Raw genomic sequence first — 27,895 nt, forward strand, 5'->3', positions numbered from 1 at the left:
AACTTCCACAATCAGAACGGACCCTAATTCATCCGTCGGCCTAAGTCCCGTCCGTAGTTCGGTTGATTAAAACGACTCCGGGGGAACAGTCATGGTGGGTAGCACACTGCGGTGATGTTAGAAAACTTCATAGCCTGGGGCGGCACCGGCCCTTGAATGTGGTGAACAGACCAACAAGTAAGATTAATAAGTGACGTTTCACTTTCATATTTTGGAATAACTCATAGACCGCCCTCGGAGACAATCAAGTTCATTGCCCCGCATTACCATCTCATTGCAATGCTTATTAAAAGCTTATTTCGAACCATCTCTGGGTGGTTCAAGAACTACAGTCTATCGGGCTCAGGTTCCACCGGGCACGGTACCCCGGGACATCCGGGTAATTGGGTCTTTTTGACGTTCGGGCATGATTACTATCCATCCCACCGGCAACACAACACCCGGAACGACCAAAGACCGACGAACTTGTTGTACCACAGGCAACTTCGCATCAAATGAGGCCTCGTGTTGCGGATTGGAAAATGAACTTTGATATCAGGCCACATGACGTATCACTATTTTCCCAGCTTATGTATCATATTATTACGATTGCAAACAATAAAGGGTGTACGCCAATGCATACGACATCAATAAACAGTCGTCGCGAGGCGGTACAGTTACTCCTAGGCGTTACCGCGATCATGAAGGTAAGGACACCACTGTACCTTCTTTTCTTTATAATCTCTTCAAGTAACATTAATGCAATCAAAATCAAATCAAAGCCAGGAAAGAAAATTAAAAGAAACGAAAAACCTATGAGGGAAACCCGAAGTGAAAAAATAACTATATAATATTTCTTCACAGAAGGTTGCCAGTTTTTCATTATCAAGGTCTTTGTTGGTATCACAATATACCCATACGGGTGGAAGATCAATCGAAGAGCAAAACTGGTACTGTATTCTGTTGGTTGTAGATGTAGAAGTAAGAAAAGAGAGGCAGCCAGCGGAAGCAGCAGTTGTGAAGATATCACCGTTGGCGGCCCGGAGGTAAAATCTCCGGGCCCAACTGCTGCCGCTTCCCGCGGTCTGACCGCCTGCCCTTATTCTGACTATATAATTCAACAGAAAGAAACAAAACTGAGAGGAGGGTAAGACCTCGATAATGAAAAATTGCCAACACCCATCCTTCTACCGCCTTCTCTTAGATGTCAGCGCATAGGTGGATGAAATGAGTTTGCTGAGATCAGCAGCTTGATGATCGGCATGGTTGGTTGGCTAGCGACTGCGGCCGGGTTGACTTGACTAGGGATACCGCGTGGGTCTGCGCTCTCTCTTCCTCTGTTGTTGTGCTTTATCGAAAACTTAAGGGCGTTGCGTATCCAGTACACAACGAGTTCTGTATTTTGGCCTCTAATTCTTTATAGCTGAGTGTCAGGCATCTAAGACGACACCAAGGGTCTGTAGGGGAACAAGCAGCGAGGGCGCAAGGGTCTAGGCTGGAGATATCTAGGAGGAAGTATGGCGGCGGGTATAAGAAGCTTGGATTGCCCCGAGGCAATCCAAGGGGGCAGCTTTCAGCAATAGTCTCCTCTACAACCTACCCTGTGAATGCGAAGATACTGAGCCCTCCACTCTGCTTTTCAACAACTCTGACACTGAGAGCGGTCCCATTTGGCGGTACAATATCCCTTTGCCTGCTAATAGTTCAAGCCTTCAAGTCGGCTATAGTTAACATCCGTGGAGAAGTTGCTGCCCTTGGCGTCACATAGCAGAAAGTTCATGTCCTCTTGGACCCAATGAATATTGACCTTAATGAAGACAGCCGCGCCTCGCGATCTTTGCACGGGTATCGGAGCCAGTGAGTCGTCCCTCTTCTTCTTCCTTCCGGCTTGCTCGGCGTCTTGGTTCAGTGTGCCAACCTGTTGCAATCACAAGATACCTGTTGGGTCTAAAGACTACCCGTACGGATTGAAGTTCGTTAAATATCAATATAGTGTATTCGGAAGCTGGTAATTGATATGTAGAAGAGAAAGTAGGAAAGTTGGCAGCAGCGGCTGCAGTGAAGATGTTGCTGTTAGCAGAGGTGGGATCTCCAGGTTCCGCTGTCGTGGCTGCCACTCACCGCCTTCCCGTATTCTGGCTGTGCAATTCAACACAAAGAAACAAAAGCCAAGAGGAAAGTAAGACTGTTGGATTACCCAGTCAGAATACGGGCAGGTGGTCAGCGGAACCTGGAGATCCTACCTCCGGGGTGCTAACAGCGATGTCTTCACTACTGCTGCTGCTACCAACCTACCTACTCTTCTACAACAACACACAAGACACACAGAAGAATACAGTACCAGTTTGATCCATTGATTACGTTCTATTACCACCCATACGGGTAACCTGTGATCCCAACAGCTTCACTATGGCGGCTTGGTCGACTATGCCATCTTCAAAGTCAAAAATATGAGGTCTTCTTGGTAGTGGTGTAACTAGCGTAAAACGTTTGTTGGCCTGGTAATTGACAGTTAGTAGAAGCGAGACACAACGACTGATAAACAAGGTCTTTTATATGATATTTTTGTCACTTAAAAAAAAATTCGTTGGTTAGGGAGTGCTAAGGAACCATTGTCTGTCTCTTATCCAGATAATTGACGTTGTACGGAGAGTGGGAGATATTCTGAGTACGGTAAGGGCTCATTGAGACCTAATGAATAGTAACATATTTCCTCTGCGGCTAGTACAAGCAAAGTCACATCACGCCGTCATTAAAAGGAACAGTGTGATGTATGTAAATTATAGTGTGCATTCTTTAAAAGAAGTCCTAATAATCCCTGTTCACAGTCTAAGTTCATGTGCTATTAATCTCGGTTACAGTGCACCCACACCTAACCATTCACATAGCACTCTCTGATCACGTTAGGTGATTACTCTACTCCTAATCACTTCCGGTCCGCGCTGCAAAGATTCTCCATATGGGCATCAGGAATCGCCCCCATCACTAGTCCCTACTACAGTTGGCCAGACGAGGACTTTCCCACGCAGTTTGCGTACAGTCGCGATCCGTTCCTCTTCTATTTACTAGGACTTCTACTCCAGAGTGACTGCAACTACTAGTTGTAGGTTATGCTGGAGAAGTTTTCAACACTTTTCATACCGAGTCAGTTCAAGCATAGCAAAGATATTGCATGCACTTACACAGGCAGCGAACTAGGCAAAACAGTTAGCGTGGGTTTGGGAAATGGAGCATTCAACGAGAATGTTGAGGATACTTACGCCGAACAAGCCAGTACCAGCGTTGTTCCTCGTGGTGCAGCGTAGGCCGGTCTTTCCGCATGAGCGCCATGTAGGGAATCCTTGCTTACGCGTTGGATCTCTTTCAGTGTTGAGAATTCCATCGCACTATGAAGAAATAAGCGATTCCACAAACTACACCATTAGTGGGTATGTGCTCAAGAGTAAACTCACACAGTACACATATTGTCCCTATTATTATGGTGAGAAATCTGCATCGTCTGAATCATTTACCGGACGACATACCGAAGCACATTGGATTCCCGGGTCCGCAGTTGTACCACCGTTACAGAAATACTGCCCGTTAACAGCAGTAAACGCTGTAAGCAGCGTCAAAGAAGCAGAAATAAGTCTCATGGTTACAATATAGTGAGTTGATAGGGTCTGGTAGAATTAGAGACATCGAAATCAGGCGGCGGAACCAGCGTTTATATAACTGTTGCCTTCTACTAGGCCAGAGAACCAAGCAGCACAAATTATTCGACGCACGCTCAGAATATCGACAATTCCCCTTGTCTCGGGCGCATTTTTCGGAGGTAGCGGTGGTAAAACTAACGAGCTGCGCATTGGCAGAGGTTCGCGCAGTAACAGCAATTTATCAAACTTTACCGGTTTCCACAATACCGCCCAAATGTTCCGTTTTCGGAACTAACGGCTATATTGTACGCTTTCTTTCTACAAAGCCATTCAACTAGTAACATTAGGTTTTATTATAGTCCTGCGGCCACTTTCAACATTATAGTGTCGAGTAGACCACTAGACAGCGGGACGTGTCACTCGTAACTTGCCCCCTTTCTCTAGGTGTCTAGTCTGACCGCGCTGGCTGGGTCGAGTGAATTGGTTTGCAGGCAGAAGAATGAAGCCGAACAAAAGTATACAATTGAGTCAAGCCATGGCACAGAGAATGAGAGAGACTAGCTAATTAAATCAAGAGCTCACCCCGTCAGCACAAATCGAAGCTCGTGTGAATTGAGTATTGCCCAACTTACAAGTGGACAGCACGTGTTTCGCTCTTACCAGGCTCTTGCCAATGGTGACATTTGGGTTGAAAATATAGGTCTCCACTTGCCTCCGTTTGATTACATAAGCTGAGCATAATTGGCTGCCCAAGGAAGGCTCTCGTATTGCCGCTGGACATCAGGCAGAACTTTGCCGTCTTTCTTTTGGCTTCATTGGTAACAATGGTGACCAAACTCGCCTGACAGTCAACCTTTCAACTAGTCAAATACATTGTTACTAGATAATATAGTAGTTCGCATGGCAGAAGACGTTGATGAAATGCATTACGAGAGGAACCTCTCTTCTAGAAATGTTCCAGATCTTCCGGGGAACGAAGCTGTCGAAACTCGAAGCAGGGTAGCCATCCAATCTTCTCAGCCGACATCGCTTGTGAGGTCAAGAAGTGAACTTGGAAAGACTTGGGAGGCGAGACGTCACAACGAAAGGAATGGTGCAGACGCTTATGTGAGTACATTGCTTACTTCGCATAACTCCTAGGATGAAGAATGAGTTGACATTCAGCTGGCAGCCATGGCACCACTTTTGGCTGCCATCAATCAAGCCACGCAATAGAACATCCCGCACAACCCAGGGACAATCACAATCAGAGGACGAGACTCCCAACAAACAACGCATACTAGGCAAAGATTACCGACTTCCGGCATACGACCAAGAGGTATATCGAAATTCGGCCGGTTCCTCAGCGCTAGATGCGAGACAGCATGAGTTAGAAGCCACAAACCCCGAGGTCGCACCTCACTCTTGCAATTACTGTGGACAGATCCAGTTGGATTTTCGACGCAATATTGCGGAAGCAAATTTCAACTTGGGGCCGGAACCTGACGACGGAGTTGGTTGGTCAATCAAGAAAATAAAAACCGGCGTCACCTTAGCGGATGCCCAGGAAGCAGCCGCATTTGGCTGTTACTTCTTCAGGCGACTTCTTTCAGATACAACGGATAGCTCGGCATATTTCTTACCTCATTATGAAGAACAGGACAAAGACATATCGAGATGGCACAGTTCAATGGCAAAAACGAGAAACGGCGAAACGCATCCTATACTTGTGTCTGTTACCATGGCGCAAACTCCACAACTCGAGTTTATGTTCGATGACGTATACGGCATTTGTGACTACGAGATATACCCGTCTGCAGGTAAAATTTCCATAACCCCTTTAGGCTACGTCAATCAATACGATGCTGAGGAAACTATACACAGGGCTGCCTCCTCCACATAGCTCTTGCTTAGAACGACCAGCGCCTAATTTATTACCAAACTCTGAGCTTAGTTACGGTCGAATTCGAGGTTGGATGAGGGGTTGCGAAGAAAACCACGCTATGTGTACATCTTTTACCGCAAGCTTCGCCCCAAAAAGACTACTCGAAATATCAGGAACTGGCAGCGTACCTCGGATTCGATTGTCGAAACCGACAGGTTCAGTACGCTATGCCACCCTGTCCTACTGTTGGGGTGGGGATCAGCCTGGAAAGACGTTGGTGGAAAACGTCCGATCGTATGAGGTGGATATACCCTACAATACAATGCCGAGGACGATCCAGGATGCTATTACTGTCACCAGAGGAATCGGCATGTCATATTTGTGGGTTGACGCCATTTGCATCATCCAAGATGATGACAGCGACAAGTTTGACCAGATTGGGCAAATGCATAGTATTTACAGAAGCGCTTGGGTGACGATTGCCGCGGCAGTCACATTGAAGAGCACTGATGGCTTCCTCCAGCCACGGAGTCAATGGCGCCCAACGAAACTCAAGGCTAGATTTGACGACAATGTTTTCTCGGAAGTTTTGATATCTCCAATGATCGACTCACTCAGAGATGGCACCCTGTTTAGTCGAGGATGGACCTTTCAGGAGACCCAGCTCTCGACTAGAATCCTGTTATATGGCCACCGCGAAATGATCTACGTCTGTATGGAGGGCGCACACTCTGATGGCGGAAACGTCCCAGATTTGCGATCTGCCACCGTCAACGTCGACCCAGGGAACCAAATCCACGGAGCACTACAGCATCCCAACAGCTGGGGGGCTATTGCTACCCGTTATTCATACCGCAAACTGAGTTTCCAGGCCGATAAGCTACCTGGGATTTCTGCCTTGGCCCAAGAGTATTCTCGGACAAAACTTGCTGGCAGGTACTTTGCCGGTCTGTGGGAAAAAGACTTTCTGAGACAATGCCTGTGGCGACCAAATAGCCACCCCGGTATTACGAGCCCAGATGAGTATCGAGCCCCGTCGTGGTCTTGGGCTTCTATCGATGGCCGCATCATTGATTTCGATTCATCCATCAGGATGACAATGGGAGACCTTCATATTCTTTCAAAGGCCAATACGAAGGCTCTAAAGGCAACCTGTAATCTTGTCTCTGTGAGCACTACATTGGTTATACCGAATAATCCCTTCGGTATGGTGAGTGGTGGAAGCATGGTGGTCTCGGGGAAATTAAGACGACTGATATGGTGCCACAACACCTCGTACATGGCATCATGGGGACGCATGTCTGGGGATACGGGGGAAAACTGGGTGATAAAATACAGTCGGCAGCCTCAAGGGGCCGATCCACGTCTAAAACTCTTTGTTGATTCTCCAGATGCATGGCCCAAAGGCGAGGACGTGCCCTTCTGGGGTCTCGAGATGTTCCATGGCAACGAACGGGAGGGCTTTGGACTGCTATTGAGGAACTTTGGTGATGAAAACAAAACATTCCAAAGAGCTGGTATGTGGACGGTGTTTTCCTTGGGCAATGAGGAGAACTGGCTGGATAAAGAATATGAATTCCGCGAAATCACTATCCTTTAGACTTAGTATGAGAGGTTAGAAGTCATGGTAGGGATATGTAGTCGCCGTAGTGTTGATCAAATTGCAAGTTTTTTATCAATTTTCTATTTTCGTGATGCTGCATCCTATCTGGACAGCTTTGCTCACAGCCTGAAGTTAGGCAACCAACCCGACGAGAGCCCAGCGATAGGTCGTCCCAGCCCAGACGGCTCGCGTAGTCAAGAGGCCTAGACAATCGCAAGGCTACAACCAAGGCCAAGAATCTACATACTAATCGTCCACTATTGTCACCCCGTTGCCTTTCCCAGTTAAGGCCCTTAGCCAATACTCTTGAAACCCGACTCACCCGGCTCACCCGGCCTTAATGCGGCGGGTGGTCCGACCGCACCTGAGTGACATGATGGCACTTGCCAGCTGAGTTAGTCCTCTTAAAGGCTCAAAGATGGTTAGAAATAACAGGGACAAGGCTTGGATATTTTTTTCGAGTGACTTGGCATGCCATGAGTATCTCAAGCTAACATAATGATCCAAACGGGCTTGTTTAATGGATCAGCTCGCACAACAATATTTGTGCTAGAGCAAATTCTCCCTGCTCAGTAACAGCTACTGAGGTCTATCTTGAAAGTTCCCCAGTGCCTTGTTGGCGGAATCTTTGCTATCTTCCTCATCAGTCGTTCCAGACTTGACGCCAGAGTTCGCGTTGTCTGGCTCGCCTGTTGTCTCTTCCTTGATGGCTTCCTTCGCCTTCTTCTTTTCCTCCCACTTGAAGACGAAATGAATTCCAATAAACACCACGGTAGAAACAAGAGCAAAGCCGAGGTATAGCTTGGAACCGATGCGCCAGTTGGGTGCCTCAGATGCAGGAAATGCTGCAATGGGGATGAATGCGGACATCAGGTAGGCCAATATGGTACCGCTTGCGAACAGAACGGTGCGCACCTCGGGCTCTCCTTGCAGATGTGCGGATGCCCAGGAACAGAGAAGCATCGTAGAAACACTAATAACAGTTAGTCAGGAAACCAGAAACCTTTAGCCGGCCGCTACTTACGCTCCCATATAGTTCATATACCAGCCAGCCATGTAAGCTTGCTGGTTGCTCGGACGCACAATGAGAATGATTTGAGATGTGATGTTGATGACCTAAACAACGTCAGACAACTGGCTTAGTTTGGGGTTTGTCCGTGACTTACCGAATGAAGCAGCAAGAAAGGCAGCCGAACGCCAAAGTAGTCACTGAAGCCGCTGAACAGCAGCTCTGCTACAAGCTGAACGGCTTGCCCGACAATTGGCAAGTAGTTCAGCATAGCGACGGAGCTGGTTAAATGTGTCAACCATGTGGTCATCGAAGGATTATGTTGTTTCTCTGAACTTACTATTTCACAGTTCCATCGGCATTTTTCAATGACTTGAGCCACAGGTTGAAATAACTGGCAGGGGTAAAGTTGCCGCCAATGGGCCACGCAACTACAAACATTGGTCAGATTGATTTTTTTCACACGAAACACTGAACAAGGAGTGAATCCAGATGTTACTTTCAGGTCTTGGTTACTTACTGGCAAATGCCCACAACTGCCAAAACGAGAAGCATCGCACGAACGATTTGGGCGTAATGCCGATCTGCGGCTTGCGGCCGACGCGTCGGGCACGTGCCAATGCGATTTCAATGTGTCTAGGCTTCAAGTAGAACTTGGCGAGAGGGTTTGGGCGCTCGGGCTGTTCAAAAAGTCAGCTTCGGTTTCGATTGCACCTATTGGTGTAAGTAAGGAATAGAAAGAACATACGTAGCCGGGAAGAATGAAGAAGGCGGCAAGAGCAACAGCAATGGTGCAGACACCCTGTAAGGAAAATGGTTAGTTGGTTGAAATTGACGCCACGTAAGATTCCGGAATGCGCCTCACATTGATGATGAATGCCCATCGCCAGCCTGACCGCCCATGCAGGCCCTCAAAGTTGGTAGAAAGAGCGCCTTGCATCGCGCCGGATAACATGGCGCCTGCAGGCTGCGCAATGTTGTAGAGACTCATACGCAGGGCTACTTCGTGAGGCATATACCACTGGCTGATGAGAGTGAAGTATCCTGGCCATGCGGTACCTTCAAAGAAACCGATGAGAAAGCGGAGACCATAAACCTAGTAAATGTCAATATACTGATTAATTTGAGAAGAAGATTGCATGGGGTTGACATACCTGCTTGGAACTGCTGACAACCGATAAGCAGCATGTGAGGATACCCCAAATGAGCTGTGAGGGCTGTTGGTAAAAATTTCAACGGTGACGGTATGTGTTCCATTTACCTCGCAGGCTGGCAACCATTTTGACGGGCCGAAGTGAGAGATGATGATGCACGAAGGATACAACATGACCATGTATCCAATGCTGTGCGGCAGGAACCACTATTAGAGTTTTATGCAAGTCCTCATTGGGTACTGTGAAACTCACTTGAAGAAAGTCGTGAAGTAATTGAGCTCGTTTCCGACTAAATTGAGGTCTTCTTTCATTCCAGAAACGTACGCATTGCTCTAGTGTATAAAATAAGCTTTTTTGATCGACTACCGCCAAGAAAAACAGGGTCCTCACGATATTTGTCTGATCAATGTACCTAGGAACGCTGTTAGTTTTCCGAGAGTAAGACACCAATTGGCCGGCAGCATTTTACATACTTGAACATATATCCCAAGAACCCGATGGTCAAGAAAAACAAGTCAAGGCGCCAGACCTGTCCAACGAATTAGAGATGCGCCCATCACTGCGAGGACTTGTTGTGCACGTACAAATGCTCTCTCTTCCTTAGGGTCAATATCGTCTTTCGGGTGACTGGTTACAGGGCTAATGTCGCCATCGGACCCCGATAACTTATCATCAGAGCCGACAGCCCGAGTCTTCGAGGCATCTGCTGCCACCTGTATGGGATTCGTCTCTGGAACGCCCATCTTGATTCGATGACTGAAAAAGCTTCGGTGTAGCAAGAAATCGGTTCGAAGGGCTGCTCAGCCGGCGGTTTCCACTTTGGCATTGGGAGCAGACCGAGGGAGATTATCGGCACGGTGCTTTATATGGCACCCAATTATCCGTGCCAGTGGAGTGCAGCGACAATGATCGAAGAATCCTGCATAATGGTATCAACGCGGGAGACGAAGACGTGCTTTGCGTGCTTTGCATGGTGGCGGGAAAAGGTGGAGTATGTCGACAGTCCGGGACTGAGGGGTTGCGATGAACTATCCCGTCGGTATTCCCATGCCGGTTTTCGTCTCGCACAGGGTCTACCAATTCTCGAGTCGGATTTCTTATCAATCTTGTCGGATCATGGCCGCAGGTGTAGCTTAAGACGGGCTGCAGTTGCCGGACCCGAAGCGTCGCTTCTGGCCAAATTTGCGACATCGACTAGGTAGAAGACGTGATGAACCCCCCAACATGAACCAGAGCCATACAAAATAGCGGCAATTCCCCACACCCTTCCAACGTCGCGTTGCCTCCGCGGCAAATTGCCGTTGCGAATTACCTTGAGTCGGTAAAAGCCCGACGGGGTGACGCCGCTGAGACTAAAAATTATAGGCTAATGAATATTGAAAGCATTATAATTTAAGTGATGCCATTGGGTTTTAAACGAGCCCATGCCTTACTCGTACGTTGTTCAGGCGTAAAGATACAACGGGCTCCTCACCATTCCTCATGAAGATGGAAAATGGCGCCTAGCGCCTTAATGAGGACCATGGCTCATGGATGAATATTCAATGAGCAGTAGGAGTAGCAAATGAGCCCTCGATCGAGAAAATACAGTCCCAGAAGCAGAAATGCATCAGTTCTGTTGATAACAACTGATATTCGCCAGTTTTAAGACTAAAATCGCAATGGCTCACAGTTGCATAACATCATCCCTCCCTTACTATCCGCCCATTTCACAACCACTACCTAGGTATGTATAAAGTCTCCTTCTAGGGCTTTCAACACACCCCTTCGGAAGAAAAGTTGGGGCATTAGTATAAGATAAGTACGCCTTTCGCCCCGCTAGTCTTTGTTGAAAGTTTCCATCGCTGCACATTCTTCGCTACTGCCATCAAGCGCCGATGGTAAGACTTATTCATGTGCAAGGACCAAAATTTCATAGGGCCCTGGTATTTTCCAGGCAGCAGTTAACTGCTGCAATGTTTTCCTTCAGTGGTCGGCATGACTCGAGAAATGGGCATCATGAGTTCGATGGGGCAGGGCCAAGGGCTCAAATATGGCTCGCTTACAAGGACTTTTACCATTCCGGCCAAAATGTCCTTAGCTTAATTGTAGTACATGGAGGAATGTGCACCACAGTGGAGGCCCCTTCACTGTTAGCGGTCCTGGGCTGTACTTTTCCAGTGGATGGCTATTGTTCGATGTTTGGGGGCCAGTCTCACAGCATTAGCGCCATGCGGGGATCATACAGCAGTGGCTCGGAGACAAAGAAATTTGTGCAAGAAAAGTTGCCTTCATGAAAAGTAGGAATCTTGAGTTGAGGGGGGCGGGGATTCGGATGTGCCCTCCTCAACCCAGCATTCGAAGAAAAGAGGACCAGCTTCGACGGAGCGGAGTGGTGTCGTGGAGGCGCCGCCAATGTTTGCGCCTGGCACTGGTTTCGTCTTTGACGCAGGTTGAAGGGAGGGTTCAGAAGGAATCCACGGTTGGGGATGCTACATTGAGGGTCAGCATACGGTTAAATCGGATGACAGGAAAGAGCCCAATGCCTACCCCTATTGGCGCTGGCGCCTCATCCCGTAGTTCAACGGCCAGTGTGAAGGTGCAGCCCTCGGGTAAAGGACCCTTCATCTCTCCAGCGTAAGCGATGCGTCTTAGAGCACCTCGATACGCCTCATTCACATCGACCCAATTGACAGACCCATCGTCGTCATCTTCCTCTCGTCGTTGGAACCTCTGCGCGGCACCCAGCCTTTCCTTGCCCTTGCCAGTAGCCCAGGTGGGGAAGCTGGCAACATCAAAGACCCATCTCTCAATCACAGCCATTGTCTCTGGAGAATGTGTGACGATGCAGACTTTTGAGACGGTTCCAAGCGCAAGCTGGTCCTGAATCGCGGCCAGGGCTGAGTTGATCCACTCGCACAGACCTGGGTGACGGGATTGCGGGACGGGAAGGTTGTAGGCTTTGGTCATGAGAAATGTTTGCTGTGGATATAGGCGTCTGTGATATAATATCGTGTGAATTGTGAGGGTGAGAAAGGACGTGAAAGATGTAAGGAGGGTGCTGGCCTGCGGACGTGGGACGGACACTGGAGGGGCTGTGACCGAGTCTGGCGGCTTAGAGCTGGAGGCCATGGTTCGAATATGTCAACCCACCCAGGCCTAACAAGATCCTGGAGACTAGAGTTGCTGAACTGCGACAGCGAAAACGGTGTTGCAGGATATGATGACGGGGCCCATGAGCCTAGATGTGTGCAGGGGGGGTAGGATGAAGATGGAGGCGAGACGAGCGCGACAAGACGTGATGGGATAAATCCTTATCGACGCCAAATCAGGTGACTGGGCGCAATGAGGGGTCGGTTACCCCACCCGTAGGGCTGAAGGCAACCGTCTGTGACGCCACTCTGCACCGCCCACGCTGCAAACCAGAGCTTAGCTGCCCCCTCCCCCAGCACTTGTTCATCCACTTCCATTTTCGAGCCCAAAGGTAGGCGACCTTCAAGGCCCGAAACCTCCTAAGCCTCAATCGCCGCCTATTTAATCGTCAACGTTCTCCTCCGAGTTCTTTGCAAAATCTTCACCTCAGCAACCACTCATCCACAAGCCTACATCTCTGTCCCACATCAGTACAAGCATACGATGGCGAATCCACTTACCTCGCAGTCGATACTGCAGCTGATGGCAGACGCACTGCCAACGCACCCCCAAGGGGACACCACTTCTGACATCAGCAGCGGCTACGAGCTGCCAGCCCTTCTCGCCCATGCCTCCATGACTGCCCTCAAGTTTCGCCTCCTCGGCTTCGACGAGGAGAAGAAGATAGGTACGCCTCTCCCCTGCCCGCGCCCTGTCCAAGTGCCCCTGGAGCTAACACCCGGCGCAGAGGAAGAAATCCAGAGCCTCACCCCGCGACTACCTTCGACATGGAACGCCGGCTATGGCTCCCTCCGCTTTGTCTACGCCCACAAGCAATCCTCCATGACCTCCATCGTCCGAATCAGCAAGGTCGGCGGCAAGATTGAGATCAGCGGGCTCGCCGTAGGCCACGACGTCATCCACAGATTCGAGATCACGACGAAGGATTTCGTCAATAACGCCAAGCTGCCCCTGCGCATCACCCTCACCGAGGACGGTACCGAAGACAGGAGCGACCTCGTCGAGAAGCTCAAAGAGGCCTTTGTGTCCGAGTCTGCCATCAACAACCTCTTGGAGCAGTTCAAGACCAACATCATCCAGAAGCTTATCCCAAAGCTGCAAATGGAAGGATACGAGGAGTCGCCCGACGACCGCGACGCGGCGGAGAATGCACAGAGGGAAGGCCGCGCCCAGGCCGGCCGTCCCGGACGGCCATCCCCGGGCGATTTGCCCGACCCAGCTCGCCCATACCCAATCAACGACCCTCTTGCCCAGCCTCCCAGACGTCCTTTCCCCGCCGGAGACTTTCCTCCTCCTGGTTTCGAGGACGAGTATGAGGTCAACAGACCACCCCGGCCCCTGGGCGTTCCGGGTCGGTCACCTTACAACATTGGCCACGACGACTTGAACCCGCCGGGTCTTGGACCGCATGATCCCCTGAGGCCCTCATTCATCGGTGGTGGTGGTCTTCCTCGTCCTGGAGGCGGCGGCGGAATGCACCCGACGTTTGATGATCCCCTATTCGGTGGTGCAGGTGGCCCAGGTGGCCAAGGTGGCGGCTTCGACCCCCAAGCGCCGCCGGGAGCTCGATGGGACCCGATCGGTCCGGGCGGTCTCCCCAGACACGGTGGTGGACGAGGAAACCCGTTTGGAGGGCCAGGAGGTTTTGGCGGAGGGTTTGGCGGCGACATTATTTAGTCTCCGAGGTTGCCGAGAGCACGAAAGATTGACAGACGAAGCAAAACCTGTCTATATAGTTTTAATGTTACGCCGTAATGAGAAATGACAAAAAAATAAAGTCCAGTATGGATCTCAATCCCCCTCTAACTAAGAAGCATGCCTGCCTCGTTTCTGGTGACCTTCTCTGTGTATTCGCGATCGCTTCGCCAAGACTTGTCTAACAAGGCGGCCCCAATGACGCCTCGGTCGCCCCCAGATACGTCCACCGCAGCTTCTCGAAGTCTATGCCCTCTACATGAACCACCTTCTCCTCCCCGGGCACCAGATCGAAGCCGTTGTCACTCAGCTTCATCCCCCGCTCCTCCTCGATGATGAACCCCTTCACCGGCCGCTCCGCAGACACAACCAGCTTGCCCCCCCTGGCCACCACACGCACCTTGCGGTCTGAGAACTCGAGGTACTTCAGCGGCTGCGGCCACGCCGTGTCCTCGGCCACGACCTCGCCGTCCACGGAGAGCGCCGCGTGGATCACGTACGGGTCGTCCCGCTCGGGGTGGAACGGCACCGTCGCATCCCCGAACCCGGCGTTCGGCACCCCGACTGCCTGCTTCTCGACAACCTCCGTCGTCGCGTTCGCTGCCGCGACGACCTTCTTCTCGATCCTGCCCCTCACCTCCCTCCCGGTCTCGATGGAGATGAACCTCACCACGAGGTCGCCCGCGACGGCGTCGACCCTGGCGCTCGCGACCCACACCTCAAAGTCCGTCCCCCGGGCCCCGAGCGTCGGGTCGGCGTGGCACTTAGTCCACTCGTCGACCCGCCTCCGCACGCCGACGTCCAGGGGCCGCATCGCGCGCCCGATGGCGTAGAAGGCCGGCTTGGGCACCAGCCAGTAGTCCACCACGGCCCAGCTCACCGTAGGCCAGCAGTCGTTGAGCTGCCACACCAGCGCGCCGCCGCAGCCCCGGCGGCCCGGCGCGCCCCAGTCGCGCCGCCACGCCTTGTACGCGAACGCCATAGTCTCGGCCTGCATCAGCTGCGTGAGGTGCGTGAACCGCGGGAGGTCGTAGCGGACCGAGAAATTCTCGGCGATGTACGTCATCATGCGGCGCTCGTGGTCGTACGCCTTGTTGCGGAAGTCGAGCGCCATCGAGCCCGGCCGGCGCTGGGCCGGGGACGTCAGCATCGCGGCCGTGGTGGAGAGGTGCGGGTAGCCCTCCATGCCGAACTCGCTGACGAAGCGACCGGTCAGGAGGTGGGCGTCCTGGTATTTGTTCATGGCGCCGTGCCAGACTGCATATCTGTTAGTTTTGTATGCGGGGGAAGAGGCTATGGTGCGGTTGTGTCAGGGGGTCGGACTCACTGTTCCACTGATGGATGTCTCCGACTGTCGGGTCGGCCGTGGGCTTGCCGTCGCCCCAGGGACTGCTCGGGTGGTAGACCGTGTGGGGGCTCTCCTCCTCGACGATTTTGGGCAAGAGGTGCTCATACAGATACCGGGCCGGGAAGCTCGACTTGAGCCACGACGCCGGGTCCTTGTCCTCGTCGAAGCGGTACTCGAGCTTGTACCTCTCCTGGACCTGGTAGTCCTCGTTGTTGCCCGCCCAGATGACGATGGACGGGTGCGCCCTCAGCCGCCGCAGGTTCTGCCTGGCCTCGGCCTCGACGCTCGCCAGGAACGAGGGGTACGCCGGGTAGCTGGCGCACGCGAAGCAGAAGTCGTGCCACACCAGCACGCCCAGCTCGTCGCACGCCTCGAGCAGCGCGCCGGCCTCGTACACGCCGCCGCCCCAGATGCGCAGCATGTTCTGGTTCGAGGCGACGAGGAGCGCGGCCCAGTCGCGGTAGCGCTGCGCGGAGATGGTGGAGTGGAAGCTGTCGGCGGGGATCCAGCAGGAGCCGCCGGCGAAGACGTCGATGTTGTTGATGCGGAAGTAGAAGGACTTGCCGAGGTCGTCGGGCTCCTGGATGAGCTCGGCGCGGCGGAAGCCCGTTCTCTTGGAGACGGCGTCGACGACGGTGCCGTCGCTGTGGAGGAGGGTCGTCTTGACGGTGTAGAGAGTCTGCGGACCGTAGTTAAAGGGATACCAGAGTCGAGGGTCGTCCAGCCGGAAGTCTGTCCGCGCCGTGCCGTCTTCCGCGACGACGAGGTTCATCTCCAGCACGACCTCGTCGTCAAGGCTGACAGCCACGGCTACCTTTTCCGCGCCAGAGCCGTCGGTTTTGACGATGATCTGTCCGGAGCAGGTCTTCAGGTCCGGGCTGAGCTCGCTCTTAACCCAGACGTCGTCGACGCGCGCGACATACTGCTCCAGGAAGACCGGCTTCCACACTCCCGCTGTTACGAGTATGGGACCCCAGTCCCACCCCCAGTGGTACTGCGCTTTCCTCACGGGAATGCGGCCCTGCTCCGTCTGACGCGCGATGAACCTGTGCTCGTGGGTGTGCTCCTCGACGAGCTGCCGCCCGCGGAGGAGGGCCGAGTCGAAGACGATTTCCAGGACGTTGCTGGCGCTGTCCCTCCTCAGGCGCCGCGAGACATTGACGCGGTGCTCGAGGAACATGTTGTCCGACTCGAGGATGCGGTCGCTGTTGAGCGTGACCGTGGCGAAGGTGTCTAGCCCCTCAAAGACGAGGTCCGTGACGGCGGCACCGTCGTCGGCGCCCGCGAAGTCAGCCGGCGTCGGGAACTCGGCGCGGTAGACCCAGTCCTTCTCCGCGACCCATTGCACCGCAAGCTCGTTCATGTCCAGGAACGGGTCGGGGATCCTGGGTGCGTCTGTGTTAGTCAACTTATTCTTTTCTGCTCGGGAGGGCTAGCTCACTTGTTGTTCGCCAGCAGGTCGACGTGGACCTGGCTTGGTATCTTTGGGACGGGAAGCCACGGGTTTTCTGAATCGTCGTCCTTCTGCTTGAAAGTCCAGCCGCTGCTGATCTCATGCCGGAGGATGGCCATCTTGGCTGGAGGACTGGTTGGAGGTGTATGACCTTTTTTTGCTCTTTTCCTTTGGAATCAAGCGAGCCAAATCTCACATTCATATGAGCTCCCTGAAACTTATATACGCACATACACCAAACCCCAAGGAAATCACGATGTCCATCTTCTTTCACCGGGGGCCAGTGCCGGGGTCGGGTGGTGAACTGCACCCCGCATTTTGAGGAGCTTCGCGGCGTCCCAAGTAGCCCGATTGGCACGGAGTCGTGCGGCTCGGGCTAGCACCGCCCGCATCGTCTTGGAGTCGTCGAATCAATAGTGCGCGGGTCCCAAGGTTGGCCAAGTAAGGCAATGGGGGTAGGCGGAGGTATGAAGATCCATTGATCGGAGGGGGCATCCACTTCTGGCGTTCAACACGGTGCTTTAAAATCCCGGTTCACCACCTCTATAGTTTGGCCGGATTCATATGGGTCCGAATTACACGGCTAAGCACACGCAACAGGCCAAAGCGAGAACAACAAACAGCTTTATGATCATGTTCATCGCAAGTAATTGAACAATATTGCTATATTTCTAATCAATATTTAGTGGTAAACATTCGTTGCAGGTTGAGCCTCGGCCCGAAGTTAATCTAAATGCATGCTGAAATTTGGAGGCAATATCAGGGTCGCTCAGTATATGTCATTATATGTATCATTTAATCTCCCCTTTCAAGTGCGCCTCTTCCTTCCTCCCCTGTGAACCTCTCCATCCAATCGAAAACTGTCTCGTGCCACACCTTCGAGTTCTCCGGGTTCAACACCCAGTGACACTCGTCGCTGAAGGTCAGGAATCGGCTCTTTACCCCGAGGGCCTGCAGCGTGTTGAACGCGGCTATCCCCTCAGTGATGGGACACCTGTAGTCCTTCTCGCTGTGAATCACCAGCGTCGGCGGCGCATGCTTCCAGTTGCGGAGCAGGTCCGGCCGCGCCGGGTTCCACTTCTCGAGCTCTTCGGGGTTGTCCCACAGGTACGGCGAGCGGCCGAAGTCCGGCCCACCATCGACAACGTCGCACTGTATCATGAATACCGGAAGGTTAAAGATGCCGTCATGCCAGATGGCGCACGCGAAGCGGCGGATCAGGTCCTGCCCCATCATCCACGAGATCATGTAGCCGCCGTACGAGGCGCCGGCCACGGTTGCGCGGTCGTGGTCGAGATAGGGAAGCGGCTTGAGGTAGTCCATCAGGTTGACGAGGTCCTGGTAGGGAGCACCGCCCCAGGAGCGGTAGATGCGGGCTGTGAAGTCGACGCCGAAGCCCGTGCTACCCGCGATGTTGGGCGCGACAAGGATGTAGCCTTTTTGAGCCCATAGAGCGAAGTTCCACTGTGGTTGTCATACGTTAGTCATTGAAATCACGAGAGGACCATGGCCTGGCATACCCTAGTCGACCACGAATCGAGCCAAGACGATTCAGGCCCGCCGTGGGGCAACAAAATCCAAGGGTACTTCTTGTTCTCGTCAAAGTCGGCTGGCTTGATGATGAAAGAGTGCACGACGGCCTCGTCCGCGCCCTCGTACCAGAACTCGGAAACCATGCGATGAGACAGGCCATACTTGGCGCCGTGCTTGGTGGCTGACGACACCACCGTCGGCTCCGTATCCAACGAGACGTCGACAATCTGCCACAGGCTGCTGTCGACAATGCTGTTACTCGTCACAAGAATCTTATCATAGTTGCCTTCTTTCAGGGGGTAAAAGGCGGTCACTACGCCATGCTGTACCAGCGTTGTCGGCTCTGCGTTGTGACGGAGCTCAATATGCGACAGCTTCACTCGTCCGCAATCCTCTGTTGCCAGGAGAATGGCATCGGAATTGCCCGCGAACTCGAAGCTCCGAGGAGGCAGACTGGGCCCCTTGCCGAAGACCATTTTGTACACGTCGTATGCACCAAAAGAGCTCGTGTGCCCAATATACAGCCTAATGTCGATCGGATTGCTGTAGGGGGAGTAGAGAAAGGCAATCTTGGAGCCGTCGGGGGAGAACCTGACGTTGTCATAGTAGGCCTTGGCCTCGGAGATGCCCATGACGATAGGTCTCGGCTTGACAGCGGCAGCGGCCGTGAAGGATCTGAGGGGAACGTAGTAGACGTGCGAGACACGCGCAAGGTCGGGCGTCAGGCCGGGGTCCTCGGCTATGAAGGTAATGCCCTTTTCGGTGACATCGAAGCCGCCCCCCGGGTCAGACACATCGTACATGCCCGCCGGAGCCTCGAGTTGGGTGCCCTTGATGGCATTGTGCAGTTCTCCTGCAACCCCCCACTTTCCATGCGCATTGATAAGCGTCGAGTACCAGAGAGCGTATTTGTGTGACTTGTACAGTTCGTTCCACTGACGCAATAGTTAGTCACAATGCATTCTTGTTGTTGTTGTTGCGTGGTGGCCGCGGCGACTTACAACTCTCACACGGTAGTCATCAAATATGCGGGCAGTGGATCTCTTCTCCTCGATTTTGTCATTGAAAAGGGAACCATCGGGTCCGACCAACCCGACAACGACAAAAGCAACGCTGCCGTCCTCGAGGGCCTTAACCTTGAGGGTGTTGATAGGGGCATCATACTCGGCAGCGACGTAATGCTCCTTGGCAGGGTCGGCGCCATTAGCAATCCATATCTGGGTGGTACCCTTGTCTCCCGACTTTAGGTAAATGATATCGCTGGCTGTCCCCGGCACCCATAGGGCATCGTGCACTTTGTCATCGTCGGTGAGCTGCTCAGACGCCCCACTCTTGATGTTCATTATCCGAACTTCCTGGAGCGTCTTCTTGGCCTCGAAGCTGTGGGCGGACTGGGTGTAGAGGATGAGCGTGCCGTCGGGACTTGGCACGGCAGGGCCGCGGCGAGGGGCGCTCAGCAGCACCTCGGCGGTGAATTCTTTGGCCACGCGCATTTTGGCCGACGACGATGATGGCGAGATGCGAATGAAGGTGGCGGGCGAGTTGAGCACAATAGCACCGGGCGAAGAAACAACGACAGAATAAGCCCGACTAAAATACGTATGTCGACGGAATGGGATCAGAGAAATAGTCCAGGTTTTGGAAAGCAAAAGACGAAATAAAACCAAAGCACAATGTTCTGTCCGACAGCCTAGACGTATACGAATGATGCTGACGCACACTGGCTTTGGGGACGCGACAGCGCTCCAGGGACTCGGTGGCTTTGGGTTGGCTAACTACCTTCCCCCTTGGGAGAAGAGGCAACAACCCAGCCGAATCTGCGCCACAGCTCTGCGCTCGTCCAGGGATAGGCAGGCAGGCACAGTGCCATCGAGACCTGCCCATATTGATGTTCGTGTAAGCAGAGCAGAGCAGCCCCCAAAAAAGGATTGGCATCAAACCCATCCCATACATACATAACCGCACATCATCTTTCTTTCCGGCTCCCGCCTCAACCCCCGCAGCAATGCTGCCGACTTGCCAAGAATGGCCGTCCAGCCTAGCCCGCCTACACAGCGGTATGGCCTAGTCTACATATGTAGGAGCGTTCTGGTGCATCTGCCAAGGGGGTGCCTCAAGCGACGAGAACACGCGGCCCCCCGGTTATTTCTGAACCAAAGGCTTGTTCAGCCAAGACACGTTCCCGGAAGCAAACCGGACGGGGAACTGCACTGGTGGCCGACGAGGGACCCATCCTCGGTAAGGTGCACTAGGTACATTGCATTCCCATTACATAGTACCTGACACACTGCATCGCGGTACATGATAATTACACTAGCATTCGTGTTCCCCCTACTAGGTAATTACTGTACGTGCGTGGGAGCGGATGCTTGCCCGTTTGGTCCCTTTAGGTGCATGTCCGAAGGGCAAAGGGAAAAACCCGCTTTGCAATCATGCGATTCTTGTGCCCCCGGCCCCTTCCTCTCCCCAAATCTGACCCCCACATTCACTAAAACGAGGATTCCTCGCCCAAGCTCGCGTCCCCCAATCCCAATCCCCCCAGTCCGGCGGCTCCAAACATCCCTCTCCCCCCAACTCACCCATTTTTAAACTGTGGTGCAGGCTCCTCCAAAAGAGGCTCCAGCAGCCTACTGGAACTCTCCCGGACACTCGGGCCAAGATAACACGCCACCGCCAGCTGCCCCCCCGCCTGCGATCCCACGCTATACAGTATCCCCCATCAGCCATGCCCATTCCTTCGGGGCCCGTCGTACCGACTATCTCCGACTTCGGTCCCAGTAAGCTGAAATTTTCGACCGACGATTCGTCCAAACATGCCGTAAAAGTCCACTTTATTTCACCAGACGCTCCCACCGTTTGTCCCAGGGTCTCCTCGAGAGACACAATAATTGGGCGCGTCCTTCCCAGCACCAGCACCGAAGCTCTGCTCTGCTCCGGTCTGCTTCTTTCACTATGGATTCATAGCTCCCCCCGTAGCTACCCGTCCAGTCTGGTTTAGTTTTTTTTTGCTACTCCTCACACCCTTCCGCCCCCTCTCCTACCCCAAGACCGGCATCCCGTCGTCTGGTTTCTTCCCGTTCGTTTCGTGCCGTATTGTTTAGCTCCCGGCCGGCCTCAACGACGTCACACACACAGCCCATATACGTCACCTTCCGTTCGGCCGTGTTTATATACCCGTCGCAAACCGACATTGGGAGAGTAGGAAGTGAAACAGGGGGGAAAAGAGGAACGGAGGGGAAGAAAAAAACACCCCGACTAGAAGGTCTCGAGTCACAGCCCGCGAAGCTGGAGACCCCGACTTCGTGAGAGCCTTCGTTCCGAGGCTCGACATAACCCAGCCCACCCGCCATATGGCTGAGAGGGATACAAGACCAGAGGGGCTCGCTCCCATACCGGTCGCGCCAGACCTGAAAATCAACCCCCCGAGTCCGCTGGCCCTGGCAACTAGCCAAAAGGTCGAGATGGAGGCCAAGATGCGCGAGAGCAAGGCCAAATGGAACTCAAAAAACCTGGGCCTTCGCCTCGGCGCCGACCTGTTCAGCGCAGCCTGCGCCGGCGCCTTGGTCGCTCCTCTGGTATCAATCATTGATCGGTAAGTTGAAAATACAAACGAAGAAAAGAAAAAAATGCCCCCTAATAAACACCGGGAAAAAAACCGAACTCGACTGACCCTTCACCAACAGCTCCATCATGGAAAACGCGTCCGGCCGCCGCGGCCTCGGCGAGTCCATCCGATCCTGCCTCAAAGAGCTCCTCCTCCGCCCCCACCACGTCGTCCTCAGCAAGCCCTTCGCCCTCATCTTCGCCCTCTACGGCGGCACCTACCTGACGGCCAACACCCTCGACACGGCCTCCTCGACCGTCCACGACCGCCCCGCGAATCACGTCACGGCCGGCACCGCAAAGTTCGCCGCCTCGAGCGCCGCCAACATCGGCATCTGCATGTACAAGGACCAGGTCTTCGCGCGCATGTTCGGCCCCCCCGGCGCCACCCCGCGCCCCGTGACCATGCTCTCCTACGCCCTCTTCGGCCTGCGCGACTGCATGACCATCTTCGCGAGCTTCAACGTCCCGCCCCGGCTGGGCCCCTGGCTCAACGACCGCATGAGCGACGAGTTCCGGCGCAAGGTCAGCGGCCTGACGGTCGTGCAGTTCGCCGCCCCCGCCATGGTGCAGTTCGTGAGCACCCCGCTGCACCTGCTGGGCCTGGACGTCTACAACCGCCCCAACGCCGCCGCCACGCCCGTCGCGTGGAGGGACAGGTGGAACGCCGTCGCCAAGAACTGGGGCATCAGCACCATGGCGAGAATCTGCCGCATCATCCCGGCCTACGGCGTCGGCGGCGTCGTCAACCGCAAATTGAGGCTGAGCCTCATGGACAAGGTGGAGAAGACGCCATGAGTAAGTTTACTTTCTTGTTGGACGTCTTGACCTGAACTGAGATGAGGGGCAACGAACTGTGTTTTGTGTTTATTTTCCCTGTTTGTTAGTACCCTTTGTTTTTTGGGGGGCAATCGGTTCATATGGGGTCGGCGTTTTTGGGTTTTTTTCGGTAGAGGGTTGACCGGGAGGCGGTAAACCTAGCATGGCAGCCGCCGGGTCATTACTGGGGGCATCTAGACGACAGACCGGGGAACCCGGGACACTTGTAGAATAGTAATGTGCTTAATGTGTCTGCAATTGCGCCTGCGTGGCACAACATAGATATCCAAAGTCCAGTGTTCGCTTCACATCAACCCGCTCTCCCGCAACGCCCTGACCACCTCGTCCTCTTCCGAGCGATGCTTCCTGCGTCTATGGTGCTTCACATCGCCCACGTCAATGTAGTTTTTCCAGAATTTGAGGCCCTCTATGCCGTCTTCGCGACAGACCACCCCCCGCTCCTCGGCCATCTCCAGCTCCTCCTCCGCCACACCGATGCTCCAGCCGAACCGCTCGGCAGCATCCCGAGCAGTGACACCGAGGCCGAACTGTTGCCAGTCCCAAGCCGGCTCCTTCTCGGGCGGGAACACGTGTAAGTCATCTAGCCAGGATACCAACGCCTTGATGGTGGTCTCGTCCGTGCGATCGCTGCTCTGCACAACCAGGACGCCGCTCTTGAATTTGCGGAGTCGAACAGGCAGCTTTAGTGATTCCCACATCTGCGCAGCCTTCTCAAAGTCCATGGGGCTCACAAGCTCGACACCGCCCCGAGCACGGTTGAACATAGCCCATAGGTCGACCAAGTTGATGATCCCGCCGGCCTTCTTTAGAACGCCTCGAGCATCATCGGTGAGGAATTCTGCCAGGTTTCGCGACAACTCAGACAGATACAATGTCTCGGAGCTGCTCCCGCCCACAATGTCTTTCGTAGTTACTAGGCCGAGCTGGCTCGCCGACTCGGCCAGGAGAGCGTTGGCCTCGGCACCGCTCCCGCCGTTTTGCCGCGCGAATCTTTCGGCGAGAGCCACAATCTCCTTGGCAGATGCCATGAGGGCGTCCAAGTCCTCAAACGCACTCCCAATCATCACCTCGTTGTTTTTTCGCATGTCGAGCCCGCGCTGTTCTAGCCCAGCAATACCAACGCCCTTGGGGCGCTCGGGGGCAGCGGAAGGTGTCCGTACTATAGCTCCATTATCGTCTATCGTCCGGTTGCTCTTTGGGATGGGTGGTGCGCCTTGCAATAGCCATTTCCGCTGCGTCATCGACCCTTTTAGCCGCTCATAGAATATCTTCTCCCCCCCTCCACGGAAAGAGATCTTGACGTTTTCGGCGGTATCGCGGCCGGGCGTGGGCGAGCTCAGGACTGGCCCTGGAGATTCTGTCCTCTGCGTTTGTTCTTGCGCAACTGCAGGGGGCACATCTTGTGATATTAAGGGTGCCCCGCACATCTCACACGCCAACAAGGACGGGTGGTTTGAGAAGGTACATCGAGGGCATTGAAAGGTCGCGCTCGAGTCTGAGGGTTTCTTCGGGGTGCCCGTGATGTTCGAGGCGGCGGGCCACGGAGGCAAGTGCCCGTTGTCCACTGGCCTGGTGGAGGTGGGGTGAGGGCGCGCCGCCAGTGGCGAGCTGACTGGAGGGCTCGAAGGTGTTTGATTGCGGCTAGTTGCATTGGATATTGAGGCCTTCAACACATGCGCCAAGGTTGGCTTGATGCCGCAGGCAAGACATGGTGGCAATGGTGTATGGATGTTTGCTGTTGTCGGATCAAAGTTCGACGGGACTGGATTGGAGAAGCTGCAAATGGTGCATACCCAGGTCGCTGAGGTGGCAGGTTCGGGCGGCGGCCGGTAGGGACTGTCTGCCCGGGCTGGAGACGCAGTGCCTGGTCTTCCAGGAGAAGATATCGCGGAGGCTCTTGTCTGGAGTGATGATCGTTTCAGTGGCTTGGGGATCAAGGTGACCTTTGCAGATGACTTCAAGAAACCCGCGTAGAACTCGTATCGGTCGACGTCTTTCAGGTCCAATGCAACGGAATGCTTGCGCGGCTCGTCCTTGTCTACGTAGCAGACTCGGTGGGATGTCAGGTAGACCTGTCCATTTTGCTGTTGGGGAAGCTTGAACTTTCTGCAGAGCAATAATTCTCGTTAGCCGCTTGAAGAAGACCCGAGGCTGGTCGAGGGCTGTTGTCCTTACCCCTCATAAAGCCCAACATTGTCTTGGACGAACAACAAGACTTCATCCGGTAGATAAGCGGGCCGGAGAGCGGTCGTGAGGTCGATGTGTTTTAGAAACATCCGTCATATCTGTTCAACAGCGTATATAGGGTATGGAAATACGCGCAAAAGGTGCGTTGTCCGTTTTATAAAGTGTCGTAGGGCCGCGGGGCCGCGAGTCGTCGCATACGTCAGGGACGGTCTCGGGCTGAATCGAGGTTCGGGGGCCGGGGTCGCAGCTTATTAAGGATCGTACATGTTTCGGGGCCAGAGACGATCGCTGCAAAGAGTCAAGGACCACAGAAACAACCTCGAGATGAAGTTCTATGGATTACACGCACCCAGCAGATGGAGTAACTGCGAGGCGTTAGGTTTATCTCGCAACCAAGGGTGCCCCACGGTCCTGTTGCGACTGACGCCGAAGTGGGATGTCGAGCGACCCATTACAACGATAGTCTCGATTTGCCCCGCTTCCCGCAACTATTATCACTTATCGCGGATAAGAAGGTTTATGTGAGCCGTGGTTTTGCCGGTGACAGATCACAGGCCAAGGGCGCCTAATCCGGGCGTGTCCAACCCACTCCCCACTATTTGCCCGAAATCCATCGCCCACAGGCCACCGTCATTTCCACCGCCTTTAACGGATTCTCCCCAACCTCACTTCATCAATCTTTTTTCCATCCTCCATCCACAAGACCGAAATCGTCCGCCGCCTAACGCCCGACGATCAGTTAAAAAATATATTCTCTCGATTCCCGTCAACTAATCTCCGATTCAGAACTTTACGTGTCCTTGACCGCCACCATGATGCCTACCAGTTGGCCTCCGGCGCCGCCTCCAGGCATCTCCTACGGGGCACCTGCTGCCACGTACGCTTACCCTCCCAGTAAGTCTATACTCAGAAAGCTCCCTGACGTATATTATGGAGTTTCTAACCCTTCGTTTCTAGACCCAGCATATACCGCAGTCCAGGCTCGTCAGAGCTTCGGCCAGTATCCTCCCCCACCCGCTGCAACTACCTACAGTCCAACGCCGCCGTCCATCGTAGCCTTCGACCAGAACGTGCGGGCACCTCCTGCCCCGTCCCCGCGCAAGGTTGAGTGGCCAGCCTCCGTCCGCGAATATGTTCAAAAATCTTTCCTGCCTGCCAATATGGATTCCTCTGTATCCCGCCCGGACATTGAAGCGAAATTGAAGGAGACCATTTCTCAACACATGGAACACGGCACTCTCGAGTCCATCGATTGGGAGAAAATGCCATTCCCTGCCGCCTTGATCAAGAACGAACGCCAACTCCAGCTGAACTCCAGCATGAACGTTTCGTCTCCATTTGAATCGCGATATGACAATTCGATGTCGGCCAACCCGAAGAAGCGGAAGTCCACTGATTTTACCCCGGATGAGAAGTCTTCTCCTGTGCCTTGGCGTTCTACTAACAGCAACCGTTCCAACGCCCTGGAAGACCGGATTACCTTCGCCTCCCCGGACAAGCGCGCCAACCTCGACGAACCTCTACCCAAGTCAAGTAAGTTCCAGAAACAGTTGGAGAAGCGACAACGCCGTTTCGACGGCGGTTACAAATCCTCGTACCGATCGCCCAGCCCTCCGCCTTCTGATGGTCCCGTGGTCGGCACCAGCGAGACTTTGGAGAAGCGGTACTTGCGTTTGACGGCTCCTCCCGTTCCTTCCCAGGTCCGCCCCGAGCGCGTTCTCCATAAGACCATGGATCTCCTGAAGAAGAAGTGGAAGAAGGAGGGCAACTATTCTTACATCTGCGATCAGCTGAAGTCCATGCGTCAAGACCTGACAGTGCAACGGATCAAGAACGACTTCACAGTTTCCGTATACGAACTCCATGCCCGGATTGCCTTGGAGAAGGGGGACCTTGGTGAGTATAATCAGTGCCAAACCCAGTTGCGTACCCTGTACGCAAAGGGACTGAAAGGAAACCCCATCGAATTCAAGGCCTATCGCATTCTGTATTTCATTCACACGGCCAATCGTACCGGCTTAAATGATACATTGGCAGATCTAACCACAGCAGAGAAGGAGGAGCGGCCCATCAAGCATGCGCTTCAGGTGCGGTCCGCTCTTGCCTTGGGAAACTACCACAAATTCTTCCAGCTTTACCTGGATACCCCCAACATGGGAGCATACCTCATGGACATGTTTGTTGTTCGTGAGCGTCTCGCTGCATTGTGCAACATCTGCAAAGCGTACGTTCTACCTCTATTTGCCCCTCCAGGACGAGACAGCATGACTGACATGATTACAGATACAAGCCAGACGTAAAGTTACGGTTCATCACGGAGGAACTCGGCTTCGAGTCCGACGTAGATGCGGCTCAGTTTATTGTCGACTACAACGGTCAGCACCTGCTCGAGGAACGACAAGAGTACATTGCACTCTTGACCGGCAAAGCCGGACAGCTGTTCGATTCTGCGAGAGCTGATGCTTTCCGCAAGGTTGACATCAAAGGCCAGATATGAGCTGCTCACCATCTTTCTTCTTTCATCGCAACATGCTCTACACATCCCAACCATCTCCCACCGCCGACCGCAGGCCTCGCGCGTGGCCTCCTTTCCCAAAGAAAAGCCCCTCCACGTCTCCTCGCAATGCCGCGGGCTTTGGCCGAAATTTTCCTCGTAGACCTCGCTTCTTTCTTGTTTCCCCCCCTCCCTCTCGCCGTTGTCACAGCACTAGCGCTAGTTCACCATGCATTTCCTGCGCATTCTCGAAGATCCCCATTACCTTTATTGGTTCCAAACTTACGATTTATCGGTTTTCATCTCTGCCTCTTATGAGAGCATTGACGCTTACGCACAGCTTCAAGCAGCGGGATATTTCTCGGG

General features: G+C 53.7%; 9 protein-coding genes across 9 annotated transcripts; 4 read left to right on the forward strand and 5 right to left on the reverse strand.

Moving 5' to 3' along the window:
* Window positions 1-5,800: 5,800 nt before the first annotated feature.
* EsH8_IX_000151 (HET domain-containing protein) lies at window positions 5,801-7,078 on the forward strand (the record flags this gene model as incomplete). Its single annotated transcript, XM_083266487.1, has 1 exon — window positions 5,801-7,078. One exon carries the CDS (start codon window positions 5,801-5,803, stop codon window positions 7,076-7,078), a length of 1,278 nt encoding a protein of 425 aa, XP_083130052.1.
* Window positions 7,079-7,660: 582 nt separating this feature from the next.
* Window positions 7,661-9,987, reverse strand: EsH8_IX_000152 (uncharacterized protein; the record flags this gene model as incomplete). The annotated part of the gene is made up of 7 exons (XM_083266488.1): window positions 7,661-8,054; window positions 8,106-8,197; window positions 8,248-8,371; window positions 8,431-8,521; window positions 8,611-8,770; window positions 8,839-8,892; window positions 9,829-9,987. The coding sequence occupies 7 exons, from the start codon at window positions 9,985-9,987 to the stop codon at window positions 7,661-7,663; spliced, it is 1,074 nt and encodes a 357-aa protein (XP_083130053.1).
* A 1,527-nt stretch (window positions 9,988-11,514) lies between these two features.
* Window positions 11,515-12,355, reverse strand: EsH8_IX_000153 (DNA-binding protein; the record flags this gene model as incomplete). Its single annotated transcript, XM_083266489.1, has 2 exons — window positions 11,515-11,715; window positions 11,774-12,355. The coding sequence occupies 2 exons, from the start codon at window positions 12,353-12,355 to the stop codon at window positions 11,515-11,517; spliced, it is 783 nt and encodes a 260-aa protein (XP_083130054.1).
* A 504-nt stretch (window positions 12,356-12,859) lies between these two features.
* Window positions 12,860-14,053, forward strand: EsH8_IX_000154 (PI31 proteasome regulator N-terminal-domain-containing protein; the record flags this gene model as incomplete). Its single annotated transcript, XM_083266490.1, has 2 exons — window positions 12,860-13,043; window positions 13,104-14,053. 2 exons carry the CDS (start codon window positions 12,860-12,862, stop codon window positions 14,051-14,053), a joined length of 1,134 nt encoding a protein of 377 aa, XP_083130055.1.
* A 199-nt stretch (window positions 14,054-14,252) lies between these two features.
* Window positions 14,253-16,991, reverse strand: EsH8_IX_000155 (glycoside hydrolase family 2 protein; the record flags this gene model as incomplete). The annotated part of the gene is made up of 3 exons (XM_083266491.1): window positions 14,253-15,328; window positions 15,399-16,804; window positions 16,861-16,991. The coding sequence occupies 3 exons, from the start codon at window positions 16,989-16,991 to the stop codon at window positions 14,253-14,255; spliced, it is 2,613 nt and encodes an 870-aa protein (XP_083130056.1).
* Window positions 16,992-17,667: 676 nt separating this feature from the next.
* Window positions 17,668-19,898, reverse strand: EsH8_IX_000156 (S9 family peptidase; the record flags this gene model as incomplete). Its single annotated transcript, XM_083266492.1, has 3 exons — window positions 17,668-18,336; window positions 18,393-19,340; window positions 19,407-19,898. 3 exons carry the CDS (start codon window positions 19,896-19,898, stop codon window positions 17,668-17,670), a joined length of 2,109 nt encoding a protein of 702 aa, XP_083130057.1.
* A 1,857-nt stretch (window positions 19,899-21,755) lies between these two features.
* Window positions 21,756-22,806, forward strand: EsH8_IX_000157 (uncharacterized protein; the record flags this gene model as incomplete). The annotated part of the gene is made up of 2 exons (XM_083266493.1): window positions 21,756-21,997; window positions 22,089-22,806. The coding sequence occupies 2 exons, from the start codon at window positions 21,756-21,758 to the stop codon at window positions 22,804-22,806; spliced, it is 960 nt and encodes a 319-aa protein (XP_083130058.1).
* A 326-nt stretch (window positions 22,807-23,132) lies between these two features.
* Window positions 23,133-25,124, reverse strand: EsH8_IX_000158 (ESCRT-II subunit protein VPS36; the record flags this gene model as incomplete). Its single annotated transcript, XM_083266494.1, has 2 exons — window positions 23,133-24,954; window positions 25,024-25,124. The coding sequence occupies 2 exons, from the start codon at window positions 25,122-25,124 to the stop codon at window positions 23,133-23,135; spliced, it is 1,923 nt and encodes a 640-aa protein (XP_083130059.1).
* A 723-nt stretch (window positions 25,125-25,847) lies between these two features.
* Window positions 25,848-27,532, forward strand: EsH8_IX_000159 (SAC3/GANP/Nin1/mts3/eIF-3 p25 family-domain-containing protein; the record flags this gene model as incomplete). The annotated part of the gene is made up of 3 exons (XM_083266495.1): window positions 25,848-25,929; window positions 25,993-27,259; window positions 27,319-27,532. 3 exons carry the CDS (start codon window positions 25,848-25,850, stop codon window positions 27,530-27,532), a joined length of 1,563 nt encoding a protein of 520 aa, XP_083130060.1.
* Between the last annotated feature and the right edge of the window lie 363 nt (window positions 27,533-27,895).

Source organism: Colletotrichum jinshuiense, chromosome 9 (assembly GCF_051148585.1).
Source record: "Colletotrichum jinshuiense chromosome 9, complete sequence".
NCBI lineage: Eukaryota > Fungi > Ascomycota > Sordariomycetes > Glomerellales > Glomerellaceae > Colletotrichum > Colletotrichum jinshuiense.